We start from the raw sequence: 18,113 nt of genomic DNA, 5'->3' as shown, positions 1-18,113 counted from the left end.
TATCCACTGCACTGCTAGCCCTGTTTGCAGCATCTTTTCAACACTTATTAATAAGTATCTTCATTCAACACCATCGCTCTATTGATTAACAAAAGGTTGTTTTAATCAAACTAACTTTAAGGATAAGCCTGCACTTTCACTGGTTTAGTGAGATTGATGCCAAATCAATCAACCATCCAATCGAGCTAACTACCTAATAAAAATATTTCACAATAAACACATGAAACTGTAGAAAAGCCTGAGCAGGACACCTGAGGCTCCTCATAAAACTAAAGGCTTGTTAATTTAACAAAGTGGTCTATTGTTGGAGGCAGCTTAAGTATAAAATTAAAGCTCTTGCAGGTGGATGAGCTCAGTTGTGCTCCAGCGGGAATGTAACAATGGTTGAGATATGACCGTGTTTTCCCCCCCGGTGGGTCTTTAACACAGGTGGCCCGGCTTAGCAGAGAGAAAAATATGGATAAAACACTAAAATGATCATGAAACCACGTAGAGGAAGCTTTACAGAGCAGCCTTCAGGGGACAGAATCACCAAACCTCACCTTTAAAACATAAAAAGAGACAGTCTTTAATACCATATCTCATTGATTCACACACACATACTGTACATGCTAGCCTCGTGTGACAGGGTGTGGCTCCACTTCACCAAACCACTGTTGCTGTTACAGAGGTGTGAGCTCAGGCTGTTAAAGTCAGGGCACTGATGAGCAGGAATGCAGCACTCTGGGTAATGCGATCAGGCCCGTGGATGACTCTTCCCCCAACAAGCACCAGGTGTTCCTTGCTTCTCGGGGCCCAGCAGCTTGGAGAGGCCTTCAGGGGACCTCCAGGGGACGAGGGTGCTACATTCAGAGAGATGCTTCCCTTGCTGTTTCTCCACCAGGTCAGAGCTCAGGACATTCACAGAGGACGAGCTGCTAAAGCAACGAGCGGTGGATCTTCTCGTAGGTTCCCAGGAAGATGAAACCGCCCATACTGATGAAGGTTACCCGCGGTATGCTGCCGGCAAACAGACTGCAGAGAAAACAAGAGAAAGAGCGACACATGCTATAAATTCTGAAATCATCATTATTGAACTTCTGATCATCACAGTTTTGTAAAATGGTCTTCCCCTACTACAACCAACTACAACACAGTGGTGAATCTGAATCTTTACAACATATCTCAAACATAAATCTGCATTATTGAAGTTGAACTGTGCAAGTTTAAACCAAACACTCAAATCTATCACTGTACTGCACAGATAATCATACCACAGTCTACAGCTGTAGACTGCACACACTAATTGCAAATTAAATCTCAATTTGTTTGGATGATTTCATATAAAAAGGTGCTCTATACAATATCCAGAGTATTAATATAGAATCAAACAACTATTTGATATGTAAAGATATAGAGGAGTAATGTCTACCTGAGCAGAGCATGAAATCTCTCTCCCTCTCAGTGATGTAATCTGAGCTTCTCCTTGCTTTGTTGACATAGCCGGGCCGGCCGCACGTGCATTTAAGTGCATGTTCGTGCATGTGAGCATGCCCCACTGGCTAGCTCAAGGCTGCCGCTCTGCACTGCTCTCATACAGCGGTTACTGCTGATAACGCCTTCCGGAAGCGTAGCGCCCATCCTCCGGTTCCTCCTCAGGTTAACACTGTTAGCTCTGTCAGCACTGTTGCCTTTGTTTTCACGTTTAGCGCTGTTAGCACCGTTAACTACGAGCCGTCGGCTCAGTCGTTGCCATGTTGAGAGCCGTGCGGAGGCAATAGAAATCCTGCATTTAGCACCTTTAATGCAACCATTAAAAAGTAAATAAATAAAGTAGAATACACGATATGCACGCTTATGCTTATCACTGGATGCAATTATATGATGACATAAGCAATAATAAAAGTTATTATGTTATGCTATATGGTATAGTGCTGTTTTAGTTGTATATTTGTATTTTTACTTATGATTGACAGACGGGCCAATGCACATGTTAAATACAGTAATATATATTCAGAGCAGTGCAAATGAGAGTGATAAATGGTGATGTAATTATAATTCAGCATTTTTATTCAGATCACTCAGATAAGTGAAAATGTATCTCTCTATGTTTTTATCATTTAATCTCACTGTTCATACACTTTATGATAATAACATGCAGTTCTGGGTAAATCATAGTCAAGTCAGCACACTGACACACTGACAGCTGTTGTTGCCTGTTGGGCTGCAGTTTGCCATGTTATGATTAGAGCATATTGTTTTATGCTAAAAGCAGTACCTGTGAGGGTTTCTGGACAATATTTGTCATTGTCTTGTGTTGTTAATTGATTTCCAATCATAAATATATACATACATTTGCATAAAGCAGCATATTTGCCCACTACCATGCTGATAAGAGTATTACATACTTGACAAATCTCCCTTTAAGGTACATTTTGAACAGATAAAAAATGTGCAAAATCTTTTGTGATTTTTTGTGATTTCTGAATAACCAAAAGTGATAACTCAAAAAAAGACAGCATAGCCTACTAGGTCCTTACTAAAGCCAATAAGACAAATATCTATGCTGACAAATATTTATTTGTTGAAGAATACAAGTATTTTATTTTACACAAAATGTTTGGTTATTTCTTAGGTTTGCCTCATGCACACGCCTGAACCTCATCGAGAGGAAACCGTTACAGAAGGAAGTAGATTTCTTGTTTTCTACTTGGAAATTCATGCTCACATCTCCAAAGTTTGCCTGCTGCAGCCTTAATTATCTCCATGAAGAAACCCTATGAACAGCTAAGCTCAGACTGTATCGGGTATCGCTCCACTGATCGACAGTATCTGTGAGTGATTTACGGCGCCTTCGTGGAAGCGGGGCCTCGTGTTCGGGTGCAGAGGGTCCATGGGAGCGGGTCAAGCATGAGGCCTTGTTGGTGGAGCCACTTTACTGAGAGCGAGAGGGGCCCCGGGTTACAGCGAACCGAGGCCCAACAAGAAACGGGTTGACGTTGCGGGGGTCAGAGGATGTGATGAGCCATGAGAGAGCATGAGAGAGCACCCGTCTCCCAAGAACTACCCCCCCCTCTCTCTCCCACCCTCCCCGCTACACACAGCTGTTTTTGGGATTAGGCTTCAAGCCCCCACCCTGAGGCCTCCCTGGAGCTCTCATCCCCCCTTTCTTTCTCTCTCTCTGTGCATGACTGATGGCCGGATGACATCCACACATGTCCCTCTGCTGTCCATCCGTCCATTTCTCTCTGTCTCTCTGTCCAGCGACGGCCCCCTCAGCTGGCTCAGTTGTTCGGGGATTTCTCCTCCGTCTCCTTTTCTCGCTGCGTCATCCACTTCTCAGACACGTGCTCGCCTCGTCCCGTCTGCCTTTTTTTTTCGTGACTCCCTCTCTCCTTTTTTTTTTAATTTTCCCCCCGTTTCTCTCTGCCTGTCTCTCCCTCGCCGTGTATTTGACTACCAACACCTTCCGTCTGCCAATCCGCCCCCACGCTCACATGGTCTGGCCCCGTCCGAGGCCAGATGTAATGGATGAAGAGTATTGTGTGTTCGTGGATGTGTGCCTGTGTGTGTGTGAGGAGAAACGTCTACGCACACAAAATGTCTGTCTGCATTCATCATCTGTGTGGGTGTGTGTGTGTTAGTACTTATGTTTCTGTTCATTTTCATTTCTAGAAAAAAAATCAGCTGTGCTCGAGCAGATACTGTAAAGGAGCTTCTTGAATAGGTCTTTTTCAAGGCAGCAGACGTTTTGACTCATAGAAAAAAAATGCAGGTGTTACTAATAACATTAAGGATGACTGTTCTATTCACGTGTCCCAGTGGCGATATTATTTTCCCCATATGACGAATGCATGACTCGCCCTACTCTGCCTCTCACCTGGACATTTTTACCCTGAACAATCTCACTCCTCGTGCCTAAACCTAACCTTTCGCGAGTCTCCCAACTTTGTGGAAGTGCAACACAAAATCACTGGAGTATCCATTTAAAAGAATAACGAGCATCACTCATGATAGAACCAAGCAGCAACCTCCGGTGCTGAGAAATGAAGCAAATGCTAAAGTGCCAAAAACTGCAGTTCGAATGGCCACTTGAGGCTCCATAACTGAGTCAATCCCCAAAGACCCCCATGTTAAAATGCCCAACTTTACAGCAGAAATAAACATGTTTACAGCCTGGTACAAATAAAGTTTTCGGTCTCTCTAGCTAATTTCCCCGTTCGTGACAACTGCACAGGGGTGAATTTTTATATAACTCACCCGTTTAAATTATATTTAGGCTTAAAGTTCGGCATAATTGAGGGCGTGAGCACTGTGAGTGACAGGTGGGTGCCGTACCAGGTCACTAGCTGTAGCTGTCTGCTCTGCTACGGCACCTGGCCCGTCTCAGCTCCACAGCACGATCCACTTCTTTGCCCGTTTTGGATTAGCTGCGAGTTAGGCTGTGTCGTCACTGCCAAGATGGTGACATAACGACTCTTCAGACACCTACGGGTGACGTCAAAGGAGACTACATCCATATTTTATACAGTCTATGGATAGAATATGCATACTGGGATTATGGAGAGAGATTTTCATAACATTTTGGCATCTTGGATTTATCTCGACTTCAATGCATTAAACTCCAAGACCATTTGCGATGATGCATTTACTTTTCTCCTGACAACCAAGAAAAAAAGTTGACATTGCTCCAGAAAAAGAGGCTAGTAAATGGACCTAGAGTTAAGGTTTTGACAGTTAAGTGCTGCTTTCACTGTAAATTTAAGATTTTTCTGTCACAACCAGACTCACTTCTTCACTTTGGTGAACTGTAAATCTGTACAAGGTGCCAAACATGTCAGGGATCTCTCAGCCATCCCAACTATTCACACAACTCCACGTTTCAGAATGCCTCGGCCCGGATCGGGTGTTTTTTTAAAAAGACGACGGCCAGTGAAGGGTTAGCTGTGTGTGTGTGAGACACAAAGACAGTGTATGTGTTAGAGAGAGAGAGTATCCAAGTGTGTTTGTGTAAGCAGGGACTGGTGTAAAGGCTCCAAATAAACGCAGAGAGACATTAGTCAGAGGTTGTTGTCGTGCCCTTCGGCGTGCTCTTTCCATCTCAACACAGCTTTCTAACACCATCTGCTGAAACATAAGCCACAGGCCCGCTGCAAGAAAGTACTTAGCATCACTCACACAACAAGATTACATGTGATATCCAAAGATAGTCAAAATCCAATGACAGAAAGAGAAACGCAAAGAGACATAACTTAAGCAGCTGGGCAGCTAAACAACAACACAGTAGACGCAACAACTCCTGACATATTCCACTCCATCTTCTCACGTGATGGATCTTGATCGCCAGCAGAGTGAGGAATGAACTAATTTTAAACTCAGCGCTCTTGTTTTGTCTCAGCTCTGGACTACTGTTACATTTCCTGTCTGGGATCAGGCCCACCTGTGGGCTCCGAGACGTCAGAGCAGAGCCGGAGCTCAAATGTTCCCCCCCCTCGGCTCCCCCGGGTGCCCTGACTCACTCTGACATCACAGCCTGGCCGGGCCACCGAGAGCTGTCATCCCCCCCTATTGTCGGCCAATCGCCTCTCCTGAGGAATCGGACTAAATATAGTTTCAAGGCATGACAGGGAGAGAACAGAAGAGCAGTGGTGAACTAAATGTCTTGGCTGCAGTTTAGAAAAACGCTGGGGCACTTGAAGGAGAAAAGGGTGGAAATCTTCAGATGTATGTGGGAGCAAATTTCTGGCACTTGTTGTCGGAGCAGGAACAATGCTGAGGTCATGATAAATAGCCTATTATGCAACTTTTTCATGGGATAAATTCAAAATAAAGACCAGTTTTAACTGTGTGGGTCTTCATTAAAAATGAGGAAGATACATCAGTTTGATGTTTTACACATTCCTTCAGCAGGAGGTGGGTCTACTTGAATTTTCCGGGACAAAAGGTGGATAATAATAACAAAAGTCAAGTCACAAACACAGATGTTACAGCACTTTCCCTAAAAACCCAAAAGTGTCTGCCCAAACACCGCACAGTGACACTTCTGTACTCACACAAAAAAAACAAAATTGAGAACTTACTGTCTATTTAAAATATATATATTATTTAAAATATATATATTTTAAATATAATATGCCTAAAAGTCAGAGGTCACTTTGTGCACGGTTAAGAGGTGGTATATTACCACTACATACTGAAACACGCAGAAGGGGAGGGACCACCTATCTATTTCAAACTTGTGAAAATGGCGAGCGAGGAAGCTACAACGGTTGCTTTTGAAATAGCGAACACCGAACTATACAAATTTAAGTTATACATGTGTTTTAGTACCACTGTACTGTAGTCAGATAGAAGCCATTATTGGGTTAATTTATCCGTCTGAATTGAATTACTGCCGACTCAGCGTGATGTCCGTGAATGATCACCAGCTGATCTATTGAGCTTCTGGTCAGTGCATAACCGCCGTGTGCGATTTGAGACAACACAACCCTGTCGAAATTCATGCACTACACAAGGAAGTACATAGAGTGCACAATGTACTACATGCAAGTGTACTGACAGAAGTATTTGAATTGAGACACAGCATGTGTGTCTGTGGCATTTGGGCTGCAATACCAGCAATAACCCTTTATAAGTCTAGTAATACTCAATATTTCAATTGTCAAAATTGCTCAACTTAATTTGTTATGGTGAAGAACAAAGACTCCTGAAGCCATACAAGTATAATCAAGGTTTACCACAAACTTCCCAGAGTCTCTGCTTTGTTGTGAGTGTGCGGTACAAACACGCCATTTGTTTACTTTTCTTCCATTTCGGTTTACACGAGGCACAAAGCAGACGCAGCCTGGAGGACATGTTGCTTATTAGTCTTTGTTTTGACATGATTCCTGGTGCCGTTTGGTTACTGGGGGGAGGCCGCTGTGCGAGCTCCGCGGCTCTGCTGCTAACCCGGGGTCTCTGGGGCACGGCACACACATGGAAGCACTTTAGAGCTTCACTACACTGCAATTGGGCCTATTACCATAATTACAGCTTTAAAGCCCCAGCAATTTGTATCAGGCATGCACCAGCGCAACCACCAGGCCTTTTGGCCCTGCGGAGCAACAGCTCCCCCCTCGTTTTACTCTCTCTACACACCCTCCTTTGTCTCCGCATCTCATTCTCTCGTCTTCTCATTCTCCACCTTCTCTGGTTACATCAATATCAGGGGAGGAAAAAAATGATTTCTCAGGAGTTCATCGTGTTGTAAAGCTTAAGGTGCATGCGCTCTGGGCTGCACAATATGAGTGGGTATTTTACAGCCGGCCCCGGAGGAGAGTTGGAGGAGATAGAGAGGAGGATGGAAAGAGAGGAAAAACACATCAAAGGTTACTGTGTGGTTCAGAGGTGGAGACGGGCATCAAAGAGCTCCCGTGTACATTACCACTTGGTTACTGTTGCAGCTGGGAGAGTGGGATTTAGGCTTTTCCATAGAGGCCCGCCAACTATCACCTCATTGAGATCAGTATGCAGTAGTCTCCAAACTGATCTTTATTAAAATTGAAGGCTGGCTTATTACTGATGCCGGAGAGCAGCTTGTAGGGAATCACCCTTGGCTCATATTAAAACACAAAGCTGAAATGCAATTTGTCTCTGATTAGATTCCAGCAACTACACAAACAAACAATAACACGGTGGTTTGCAAGTGTTTATGAGTGTGTGTGTGTGTGTTTGCGAGGCAGAGAGAGATGTCCCACTGGAGTTTGGCTCAGTCCCAAACCAAATCTGCTACGAGCATTAAGCCGAGGTGCATCCTGACTAAATGATGGCGGCTTGTACACAAAGCGGGGCCTATTATTCACCGCGGCTGAGGGTTTGTTTTAGTGCTGGCAGCCCTCCGCGGCCCCATTAGACCCGGCCTTTTGTCCGGTGCGCGTCATAAACACATTCAAAACACTCAAATAAACCCTTCCACTTGGCCCCTGTGACACCTTAATCAATAGGACGGTGGGCAGGAAAAGCTTTTATACGTGTAATTTTTGCAGCCGCGGCTGTAAATTCACGTTCCCCGTCTCGCCCCAGAGCGGCGACTCTATCATCAAACTTGATTACGTGAGGGATCAGGCCGAGTTAAATCAAATCACGTAAAATAAGAGGCTTTTTAAATGGGTTGTTGTGTAAAGAGGCTGTTCGGTTTTCAAGCAATCACGACGGCCTTTGAACGTTTCTCTAAAATGAAGACACCCTGAGAGGCCTCGGCTCCTCTACACGTCATAGAGCACCAGCGGGATGTTGCCGTTCTCACTTAAGTCTGACCCGATTTAAAAAAAATTACATTACCTTTTAAGGTGAGGCGCTACAGAGGCTGCTTTAATATAGCTTATGGCCTCATAACTTACACAAAGCACATTTACAAGTTTATTTTTTAGTACATTTTTATTAGAGCTGAAACAATTAGTCAATTAGTTGATTGACAGAAACTATTTTCATAATTGATTTATCATTTTACAACCAAACATTTGTAAGATCCAGCTTCTCAGTTGTCAGGATTTGCTGCTTTTATTTTATTTTTTTCATATGTGATACGTAGTAAACTCAGTATCTTTGGATTTTATACTGTCTGTTGGTGAAAATAAGACATTTGTAGATGTCACCTTGGGCTTTAGGAACTTGTGATGGGCTTGTTTCACTATTTTGTGAGATTTTCGAGACTAAACGATCAATCAGTAATTGAGAAAATAATCGACTGATCAGAAATCATCAAAAATGAAAATAATAAGTTAGTTGCAGCTCGTGCATCTTGATGGAAAAGGAAGGTTTTTACAGCTGATATCGAGTAACAGATTCCTATTTTCAACTTGACATATATGACGATCAAGTTTGTCATGCTGCTTTTGTCCATAACAAACTGAAAGCTGATGCACAAAGGATGTTTTGGCGACTCTATCATCAAACTTGATTATGTGAGGGATCAGGCCGAGTTAAATCAAATCATGTAAAATAAGAGCTTTTTAAATGGGCTGTTGTGTAAAGAGGTTTGGTTTTGAAACAATCACGACGGCCTTTGAACATTTCTCTAAATTGAAGACACTCACCCTGAGAGGCCTCGGCTCTTCCACACATCATAGAGCACCAGCGGGATGTTGCCGTTCGCCGTGGTCGACCCGGCCTAGAGAGAGAGAAAGAGAGAGAAAATAGAGGTGTGATGATGGATGGATCGTCTCCTTCACTTCCTGCTCCTCCAACAGACACCCTGTTTAGTCTTCCTCAGCTGAGCTTCCTCCAGCTACCCCTCCCTCTTCTCATTCCTCCGTTTCTCCTCATGGACAGCTGTGTCAGCGAAGGTGACACCTCTAACACCCACCGCCCAGGCACCCCTGCTCGACAACACACCCCGGCCATTTGGCCACCCAAAAACACACTCAACGAGTTCTCCCCGTCTCCCTCCACGCCCGTCAGTCTAGAACTTGTATTTACACAATACGGCTCAGCCGGCCAGAGAGTTTTTAATCCATCACTGTGGAGTGGCAGAGGGGTATGAGAGCTGCAGCAGAGGGCCAGTCGGGGGTTAAGTGAGGGTGGCAGAAACAGAAAGAGACAGTGGAGGAGAGGAGGGAGTAGGAGTGTGTGTGTGTGTGTGTGTGTGTGTAGGTGCGTGCACGGCAATCTAGGCTACAGCTCGCTGAGCATGCAGGAAACAGTTTGCGGCTTCCGCTGCAAATTGGGGCTCCGAGAGGAAGATTCCCACATTTTATTCAAGTGAGGAGGGAAAAAACACCCCTATTCCTTGTGTTTCTGTTGGAGGCAGGTGGCTGAGAAATGACTCGTCTCCTCTCCCCGTCTGACAAGTTTTCTTTTCCTTTACCGCTGTGGAATGGTGGAAGGTAGGAATGGAGTAAAGGGGTGTCCAAAACACACACACACACACACACACACACAGTATGCTGACATACAAAAACATCTTCATGCAGCTCAATCTATAAGTTTCTTTCTACTTATGTTGGCTTGCTGCTTTGTTATCTGAGTTTCTTACAATCATGTGCTTCATGCTGAGCTTCTACACGATCTCCAACATCTACACTGATTCATCTGCTATGAAATGAACAACAACAATGACTGTTGAACAAGGTGTTAGACCAGGGTTTCTCAAACGTATTACTCAAAGGTACGCATCTGATTTTTAGCTGGACCGCATCGGGCCAGCCCTGCAAATGCAAAAGTTTGTCACTGAGTGATGAAGTTACATGATTGGTCGACCGAGTGTTGGAAGTTCCTCATTGGTTGTTGCTCTTTCAAAATGAAAAGGCGGGGAAAGTCCACTATGCAAATAAACCTGCGCGACGCGTCCGGCTCACTAAACTTGGACAAAGCTGTCAAACTAGGTGATGTAGTTCTAAAATGAAATGAGATTCAGCAGTGGCATCGCCTGTTGCTCGCTTAAAATGTTTTCAGAAGTAGATTTTGGTGGATAGTTTAGACGGAATAACAGAAAGTTTATGAGCAGGTTGCCATGTTGTTTCCTGTTTGAAACGGCGAGCAGAAAACCAGCGACCAATCAGGTGCATTCCACGATCAGGTACGTCTCCGCTTGAATGGCCAGTTGATTGAATGTACCACTGGATTTAATATTACAGATATGACCACTGACTATTTGTATATCAATTTAGCCACAAATTCACAGACTGACCGTACACTGTCCAGCCATATACAGTACTCGGTTTTGACCAAGACTAGTTATTCAAGGTCAGAGGTCCGGAACAATTGGCAACAACATCATAACGTATTGTATTCATATCACGAGTAGAAATGGGTATTGTATGATCGGTACTAGCCATACTACTCTTATCGATACGCCTTATTAGTTTGGTTCTTTATCGCTACTCTTAATGATTCTTTTCATTACCACAAATTGCTTTTAAATATATTATTTAAAACGAGCATAAATTCAAAACAAAGCATATTTTTTAGTACCTGTGAGGGTTTCTGGACAATATCTGTCATTGTTTTGTGTTATTTGATTTCCAGTAATAAATATATACATACATTTGCATAAAGCACATATATTTGCCCACTCCCATGTTGATAAGAGTATTAAATACTTGACAAATCTCCCTTTAAGGTACATTTTAAACAGATAAAAAAGTGCCCGTTTAATACCAGGTTTCGGTTCCCATCCCTAAACACAAGGTTTGACTGATTTGATTGACTTGCCATTCGGTCCCGATGTGGACTGTGGTACCGGCTTTGAGAAGCCCTGTGTTAGATCATACCAGCCTGACATCGTCTCCTGTGTTTGCCACAGTTGGTTGCAGTGGAGGGCAGCGAACATGACATTGATGGCAGCGGTGTGGTTCACCGGCAGGAAACATGGCAGCCTGAGGAGAAGAGCGTTGTTGCACAGTAGCAGCGTAGGAGGCGTGCAGCAGCAGCAGCAGCAGCAGCAGCAGCAGCAGCAGCAGCAGCGTGGTGTGCCAGGCGTGTTGCCAGTGCTGCAGCCAGGGCAGTGTGGGCAGGAGTCCTGCCCTGGAGGGGCTTTACACGTCCAGCCGTGCCCTGGACATCGGCCCACTTCGACCTCGCCTGCGCCACGCTGCCTACTGTACAACACCGCTCTTTCATTCTGAAAGAACCTTCTCCTCTGCTGCTGCTGCGGTGACGGAAACTAATGTGACAAGTTCCAACACCCACATTTCCTCCCCGTGATCCAACCCAAACCATCCATACCCATCAACACCGGCCCTGCTCTCTCTCTCTGTCTCTGTTGCACTCTCCTGCCTGGACTTGTCATCCTCTACTGCTGCTGCTGCTGCTGTGGGAGTTTGTAGATCTAAACCAAACTTAAGTCTGACCCAATTTAAAAAAATGACATGTTACCTTTTAAGGCACTGGAGGTGGAAATGGAAATTTGAACTTGTCCATTTTGAGATGTAACATGCTGCTTCAATATATTTTATGGCCTCATAACTTACACAAAGCACATTTACAATTTGATTTTATAGTCGAAAACAAACCGAAACAAACCGTCGATTAGTTGATTGACAGAAAATTAATCACAACTGTTTTGATAATCGATTATATATATTATATTATATTATATACAATCCATGACATATGTGACAGTAAACTCAATATTTTTTTTTATTTTTGACTGTTCGTTGGCAAAAATAAGACATTTGAAGATGCCACCTTGGGCTTTAGGAGATTGTGATGGGCATGTTTCTTTTGTTTTTACATATCAACTGAAAAAATAATAGTTAGCTGCAGCCCTAAAGCTTTATACCAGCTGGGTCAAATAAGGACTGAAAAGGAAGGTTTGGCAGCTGATGTCCAGTAACAGATTCCCATTTTTTGAAAAACTTATATGACCACCAAACTTGGCATGCCTTTGTTCACAACAAAAGAAAACTAGAATAATTGCCATGCGGTTGTATGCCTTCGCCAACCAGTCAAGTTGCAGTTTACATCCACGTCTGTCCAAACTGTCCAAACTGTCCAAACTGTCAAAACTAAACTTTAAGTGTTCCTTTTTTTCACGTCTATTTTATGGGATATTTTTCATGTTTGAAAAAAAGAGGAGTTTAGATATTTAAATTAAAACAGAAAACCACCTAAATTAAGAATTCTAATATGTTATTTTCATGGCCTACGAAAGCTTAATCAATATTTGTGAACATGAGCTCCTCTCTCTCAAAGCCAGAAACCAGAGAAGTTAGTCTCAAACTTTTGATGTCAAAAGGTGTAAAGCCTGGAGCTGCTCCATAGACGATGAATGGGAGACTGATTCTGTGGATTTTGTGGTTTGTTTTCTTTTTTTTTATACCCAAATGAGCTTTATTCTGTTGTAGTGTTCTGAGTTGTGAAACAGAAAATGTTTCCATATAGTCAAATCATTCCCCTGACTGCTCTCAGTGTCATCTAGGGACACCCTAATTTATTGTCTATGTAGCAGCTCCACACTTTATACCCTGGCTGTGACATCACTAATTTGAGTTTTAGCACTCTAGTCTTTGGATTTGGGAGAAAGCTGTTCATGTTTGCTAATATTTTAGACTGTCTTAGACCATAGGAATAACAATATGTATACAATATATAATAATATAATAGGATAATATGTATATAATTTGAAAAGGGTGTAGTTCCTCTTTAACAAAAGCAAAATAAAAACCTTACAAACTACTAAATTATTCCACAGAATGAAATAGGAAAATGCACTCTGGATGGATTTTAAAAACAAAAACATCAGGGTTTGATGTCAGTAACAGTTTTAATCAAGTTGAACTTTTATTTTGTTGAATACTTAGTGAATACACAGCGCTGGGACGTTATCAGCTGACTTTCCACCATCAAACTAGAGGCTATTAAGTTTCATTCCAGTGTTTTTCCAGCTTACCTGCTCTGCCTTTAAGTGAATCAGAAAGCTTGGCCTTATAAAGTTATAACCGAACCTCGCTGAGGCAGCGCGGGCCAAGGAGTCCTTCGCTGGTGGTAAATTACAGCAGCTGCATTTCAAATAATGTTTACAGGAAGCTTTTGTACCGGCCGTGCTGTTCCACCTACAGCCAACGGCTCCTCGCAAGAGATCAAGACTGTCGGAGTGTTTTGTTAATTCCAGTATCTCATTAGTTAGGATGGAGGTGGGGGGCGGAGGGACTGAGGAATGGAACACTGTGTCTTCTCCAAGGACAGTGTGTGCGCGTGTGTGTGTGTGTGTGTGTGTGTGTGTGTGTGTGTGTGTGTGTGTGCATGAGATTGTGGGGGGGCTTATTGGGGGTAACTCTGAACTCACTACCCTTTACACACAGGACACAGTGAGGGAAGCCAGACGTACAGTTGGAGCGAGCCAGAAGAGAAAGAGAAGGTGGAGAGAAGGGAAGAAGAGGAGGGAGGAAGAGGAGGGACACCTCTACACAGAGAGAGAGAGAGAGAGGACTGACTGTTTGAGAGGACGGACAGAGTTAACAGGAGGGACACCGTGGCCTTCTGGTTCACCTCTCAGTGACAAGCAGCCCTGAGATGGAAATTCCTTCGGAGCAGCAACAAGTCCTCACTCTAACACTAACCATGCACCCAAACACGTCTTCCCCGACACTGTCCATAGTCCACATCAGATGATGGATGTGTGTGTGTGTGTATGTCTCACTGCTGTCCCGGTGCTACCTCGGCCGGCTCTGTCCTGTCCTGTGTGAGGACACTGTTTTGAAATTTGCTCAGGCTGCGGGCCCGCTCTGCTCAGCTCTCTGCCTGCGACGCATCACCTGACAGCAGTGTTTAAAAGTCGCTGCCAGAGGAGGTGGTGCGCTCTGTGTGTGTGTGTGTACCTTTGCGAGCATGATCCTGGTCTTCGCCACGTCAAGAGGAGTGGTAACAAACGCCGCCACCGCACCTACAAAAGACACACATTTAGCAAAGTGCAAACATAAAAAGAGCCCTCTCTCTCTGCTCTCAGAATGGTCTTTAAATATTGAAAATAGACCCATAAAAAAGTCCAATTACTTAAACCACAGATACAGTAACGTATTAATTCAGCAATAAATAGAGGAACTCTTGGCCCTTCGCTCCATTAACTTCATAAAAATGATAATATTCCCTATCCGAGACCTTCCCTGTTATTAGACCACAAAAACCAGACAGACACACTTCTATTCCCACCGCCCTCCCTTCCCCTCCGACTGCCTGATCCAAGCCACACCTTCAGCTACACACACTCCCTTTTCCAACACACTCAAGCACACACAAGCATAAAAAAACACACATTTGGATTCATTCAGATGCACATAAACACAAAAGTCCCACATACATACTGGGACATATTTAGGCCCACAAATGCACACGCACACACACACACACACTCCCTCCAGTGAGTTTTATAGAGCAGTCCTTCCCCGACTTCCCTCCAAGTTGGAAGCTGGATGGGCGGCCCGATCCAGAGGTGTCCCCACTGAGCCGCAGTGTGTGAAAGTGAGAGACTGTGCGCATGAGTGTGTGCGTGTGTGTGTCACTCCGCCACAAACATAGCAACTGCTCTCGGTAAACATATCCATATGGGCCACCGAGGAGCAATGTGACTGTAAGTGAGCCGAGCACACAGGAAAGCATTAGGATCGGTGTGGTGTAACACGCCGTTACGTTTTACTGGTTAACGCTGGCTCATTATAACATTTAAATGATTTTTCCTACTTGGGCTTCAGTGAGGATAAAAAAACATACAGCCTGTACTGTAGTAGCCTGTTTTATAATATTATTGGATAGCAGTAAAGAGGACGCGTTATCCCATCAAATCTCACACACGGAGCGCTGTATTGGAGGATCTAAATGTGGCCGGAGGAACCATGTGATGTGATGAAGGTTAGACGCAAATCACAAGGTGATGTAATCTTCTAGGGTCGAGCCCGTCGTAAGTCAACGCAGGGTACAAGTGGATATATTTGGGATGATTAAAGGCGCCCGTGTGAGCATTTCCAGTGTCAAGCAGATTATGTATGAGTGAAAGAGAGTGTGAAGCGCGATGTAAGGGGAAGTGACTGAAACTTGAGGATCCCTCTTGGACAGCAGCTCGGTCGCAGAGGGACGTGAACTTGATTCCTACCCTAGACCCCCACCGTCCCCCCATACTCCCACCCCCCCATACTCCCACCCTGTCCCTCTTTCCTCCTCTCCTTTTTGGCTCAGATTGCCTTTTATCCTCCTAATTTCATATTTTTCTATAATTTTCCCTTTATACTGTATCCCAATAAACAATTTTGCTATTATACTGGATATGTGGGCTGTCTGTTTTGAGCTGAATACTTTAATACTACACATCTGTATCAGTCCATATTTATTTATCATTCATACATATTACTAGGGCTGTCACAATATCAGATTTAACTTAACTGTAAAATAATTTGTGCAATAATTCAACTGTGCATTACTGTCATTAATACTGCATTTATACTTCACATTCAATAAATATTCTTATTTATACCATTCTGGCATGTAAATTTAACACACTTAAAGCTACAGTAGGCAGAAAGTCCGGGTCACAAACTTTCTCATTTTACAGCTAAACAGTAACAAGATGTTTCTGAAAACATTTGAGGCGAGAAATAGACATTACAGTAACAGAATACTGATTCATATTTGATCAGCGTTGCCAAGTTTGACAGTTTGATCTTTAAAGTGGCAGTAGGCAGTATATTTTTGGCATCATTGGGCAAAAAATCCATAATAATCTTTCAGCATATTGTAATTCAAGTGTTCTGAGAGAAAACTACACTTCTGCACCTCCTCATGGCTCTGTTTTCAGGCTTTAAAAAATCTAGCCCGTGACGGGAGACTTTGACCAATCACAGGTCATTTCATTGAGAGAGCGTTCCTATTGGCTGTGCTCCGGTCATGTGACCGGAACTTGGCATTCCTTTAACAGATTTCACAATGGCCGCGGCGTCACAAAGTTTCTCATTTTACAGCTAAACGTACACTACAAGATGATTCTGAAAACATTTGAGGCGAGAAATAGGCATTAACGTAACATAATATTGATTCATATTTGATCAGCGCTGCCTAGTTTGACCGTTTGGTCGGAGTTCACGAGTGATTGACAGCCGGCTCTTATAGACGGTAGCTGGATAGCGGACCGAAGTGAAATCTTGCAGATGCCGTTAGGAGCACCGGAGGACACAGAAGCACATGTTTTTTTTCAGGTTACCTGTTTCATGTACTACTGCCACGATATAGCGACCGTTTAATAAAAATAACTTTTTTAAATCATATTTGCTCCAATCTCGCCTACTTCCGCTTTAAGTCTTTTATCCTCTTCATGTCTGAGTCTGCCACCCACATCTCCTGCCTCCTCTTTCTCCTATTCTATCCTGATTTTTCTCCTCGTCTTCCCAGCGTGGACTGAGTCCAGGTGGGGTGGCGCAGGGCCACGTCTCAGCTCCTTTGGGTGCTGTTTCCCCATCCCCTCTTCTCTACTTCACCTCCATCTCCGTCTCCATCGCCCCTGGAGAAGCTAACCTCAGTCTTCCTGTCCTGTCTGGCGCGTTGTAGCGTCACAAGAGTTATGGACTGAAATCGTCCAACAACTGCTCCACGGCTCAGTCTGCAGATCTGTTCTTCTGACAAATATGTATTTTGATTGTGGTTCTGCCTTTTCATCATGAAAATGTGAAGACTGAGTGGAAAGATAGATGACGTGACGCATTTTTTATTCAGAGCTACAATACTGGAGGTAGAGGTCTTCACGGGTCCACCTGAACCCTAGGACCCGAGACCAAACATTGGACCCGTATGGCTCAGAGAGCAGAGGTCAGACTCCGAGAACAGTGATGATAGCAAAGTAGCAGAGCTAACGTTAGCAGCCGCAGCAACGGGTAATTGTTATCATAGTTCAAAAGGGCAAATAACCAAAGTTATCTTTATTATGCTATATGCAGCAAAACTGCAAAGCTGATTCTAAACGAGTCGCGTCTTTCATTCGTCAACCGTGACAGGAAATGGACTATTAATATAAAATAACAAGTGAATTAGCCTCGCGTTTTTTTTCAATCAGCAAGAGATGAATAACAGAAAACCTGGATGTATTTTACCAACTTTCTTGGCAAGGAGGATGAGTTATATGCGTCCCACCCAGGCTCTTAAAGGGTTAGGGTCAGTAATCTTGAGAAACTAGCAAGACTACACTAGATTTTAAAAATGAACTAACCGAAAAACCCAGCCCAATGATGCCAAGTCTTTTCCAATGACAGTAGCTAGCAGCACTAGCTCCAAAAGTCGCTAAATCTAGCGAGAAATAAGCCAAGTCGGCAACACGACAGTCCGTTTCTTCAGGCCTCCCTCCAAAGCCACTCCCCCAAAATTATCATTATGAATGTAAACAACAAACACGGCTATTATCAGCACTCACAGCTGTCAAGCTAGCGGCTTGTGGAAGACTCCGGTGACGCGCAATAAGTGCACGGACAGAGAGCGCGCAGGTAGACAGGCAGGTTTATTACAGTCCTGCAACAGCCACAGATATCTAATTTCCTTCTTTTTTTTGTCAGAGCATTTCATTTTTTGATTGCTGATATAACAACAAATATAACAAAGAATGTATTTGAACAGCATTACCAACCCTACCTTTAAAGAAGATCCAAAAGCACAATCAACAGCATCCATACACACTTTCATAT

The 18,113-nt window shown here is 43.7% G+C and overlaps 1 protein-coding gene across 2 annotated transcripts in view; it reads right to left on the bottom strand.

Annotated features, from left to right (window-relative positions):
- Positions 1–543: 543 nt before the first annotated feature.
- slc25a26 (solute carrier family 25 member 26) overlaps positions 544–18,113 on the bottom strand; it is a 73,082-nt gene continuing 55,512 nt past the window's right edge. For both annotated transcript variants that reach the window (XM_037784902.1, XM_037784814.1), the window contains 3 exons: positions 14,277–14,341; positions 9,054–9,127; positions 544–1,014 (listed from right to left, as the gene is read on the bottom strand). In XM_037784902.1, coding sequence (XP_037640830.1) covers positions 986–1,014; positions 9,054–9,127; positions 14,277–14,341 — 168 coding nt within the window. In that variant the 3' untranslated portion in view covers positions 544–985. The remainder of the gene's footprint in view (positions 1,015–9,053; positions 9,128–14,276; positions 14,342–18,113) is intronic.

Source organism: Sebastes umbrosus, chromosome 1 (genome assembly GCF_015220745.1).
Source record: "Sebastes umbrosus isolate fSebUmb1 chromosome 1, fSebUmb1.pri, whole genome shotgun sequence".
Lineage (NCBI taxonomy): Eukaryota > Metazoa > Chordata > Actinopteri > Perciformes > Sebastidae > Sebastes > Sebastes umbrosus.
The sequence above is the reverse complement of the archived record's forward strand: the minus strand, read 5'-3'. Positions and strand labels throughout refer to the sequence as shown.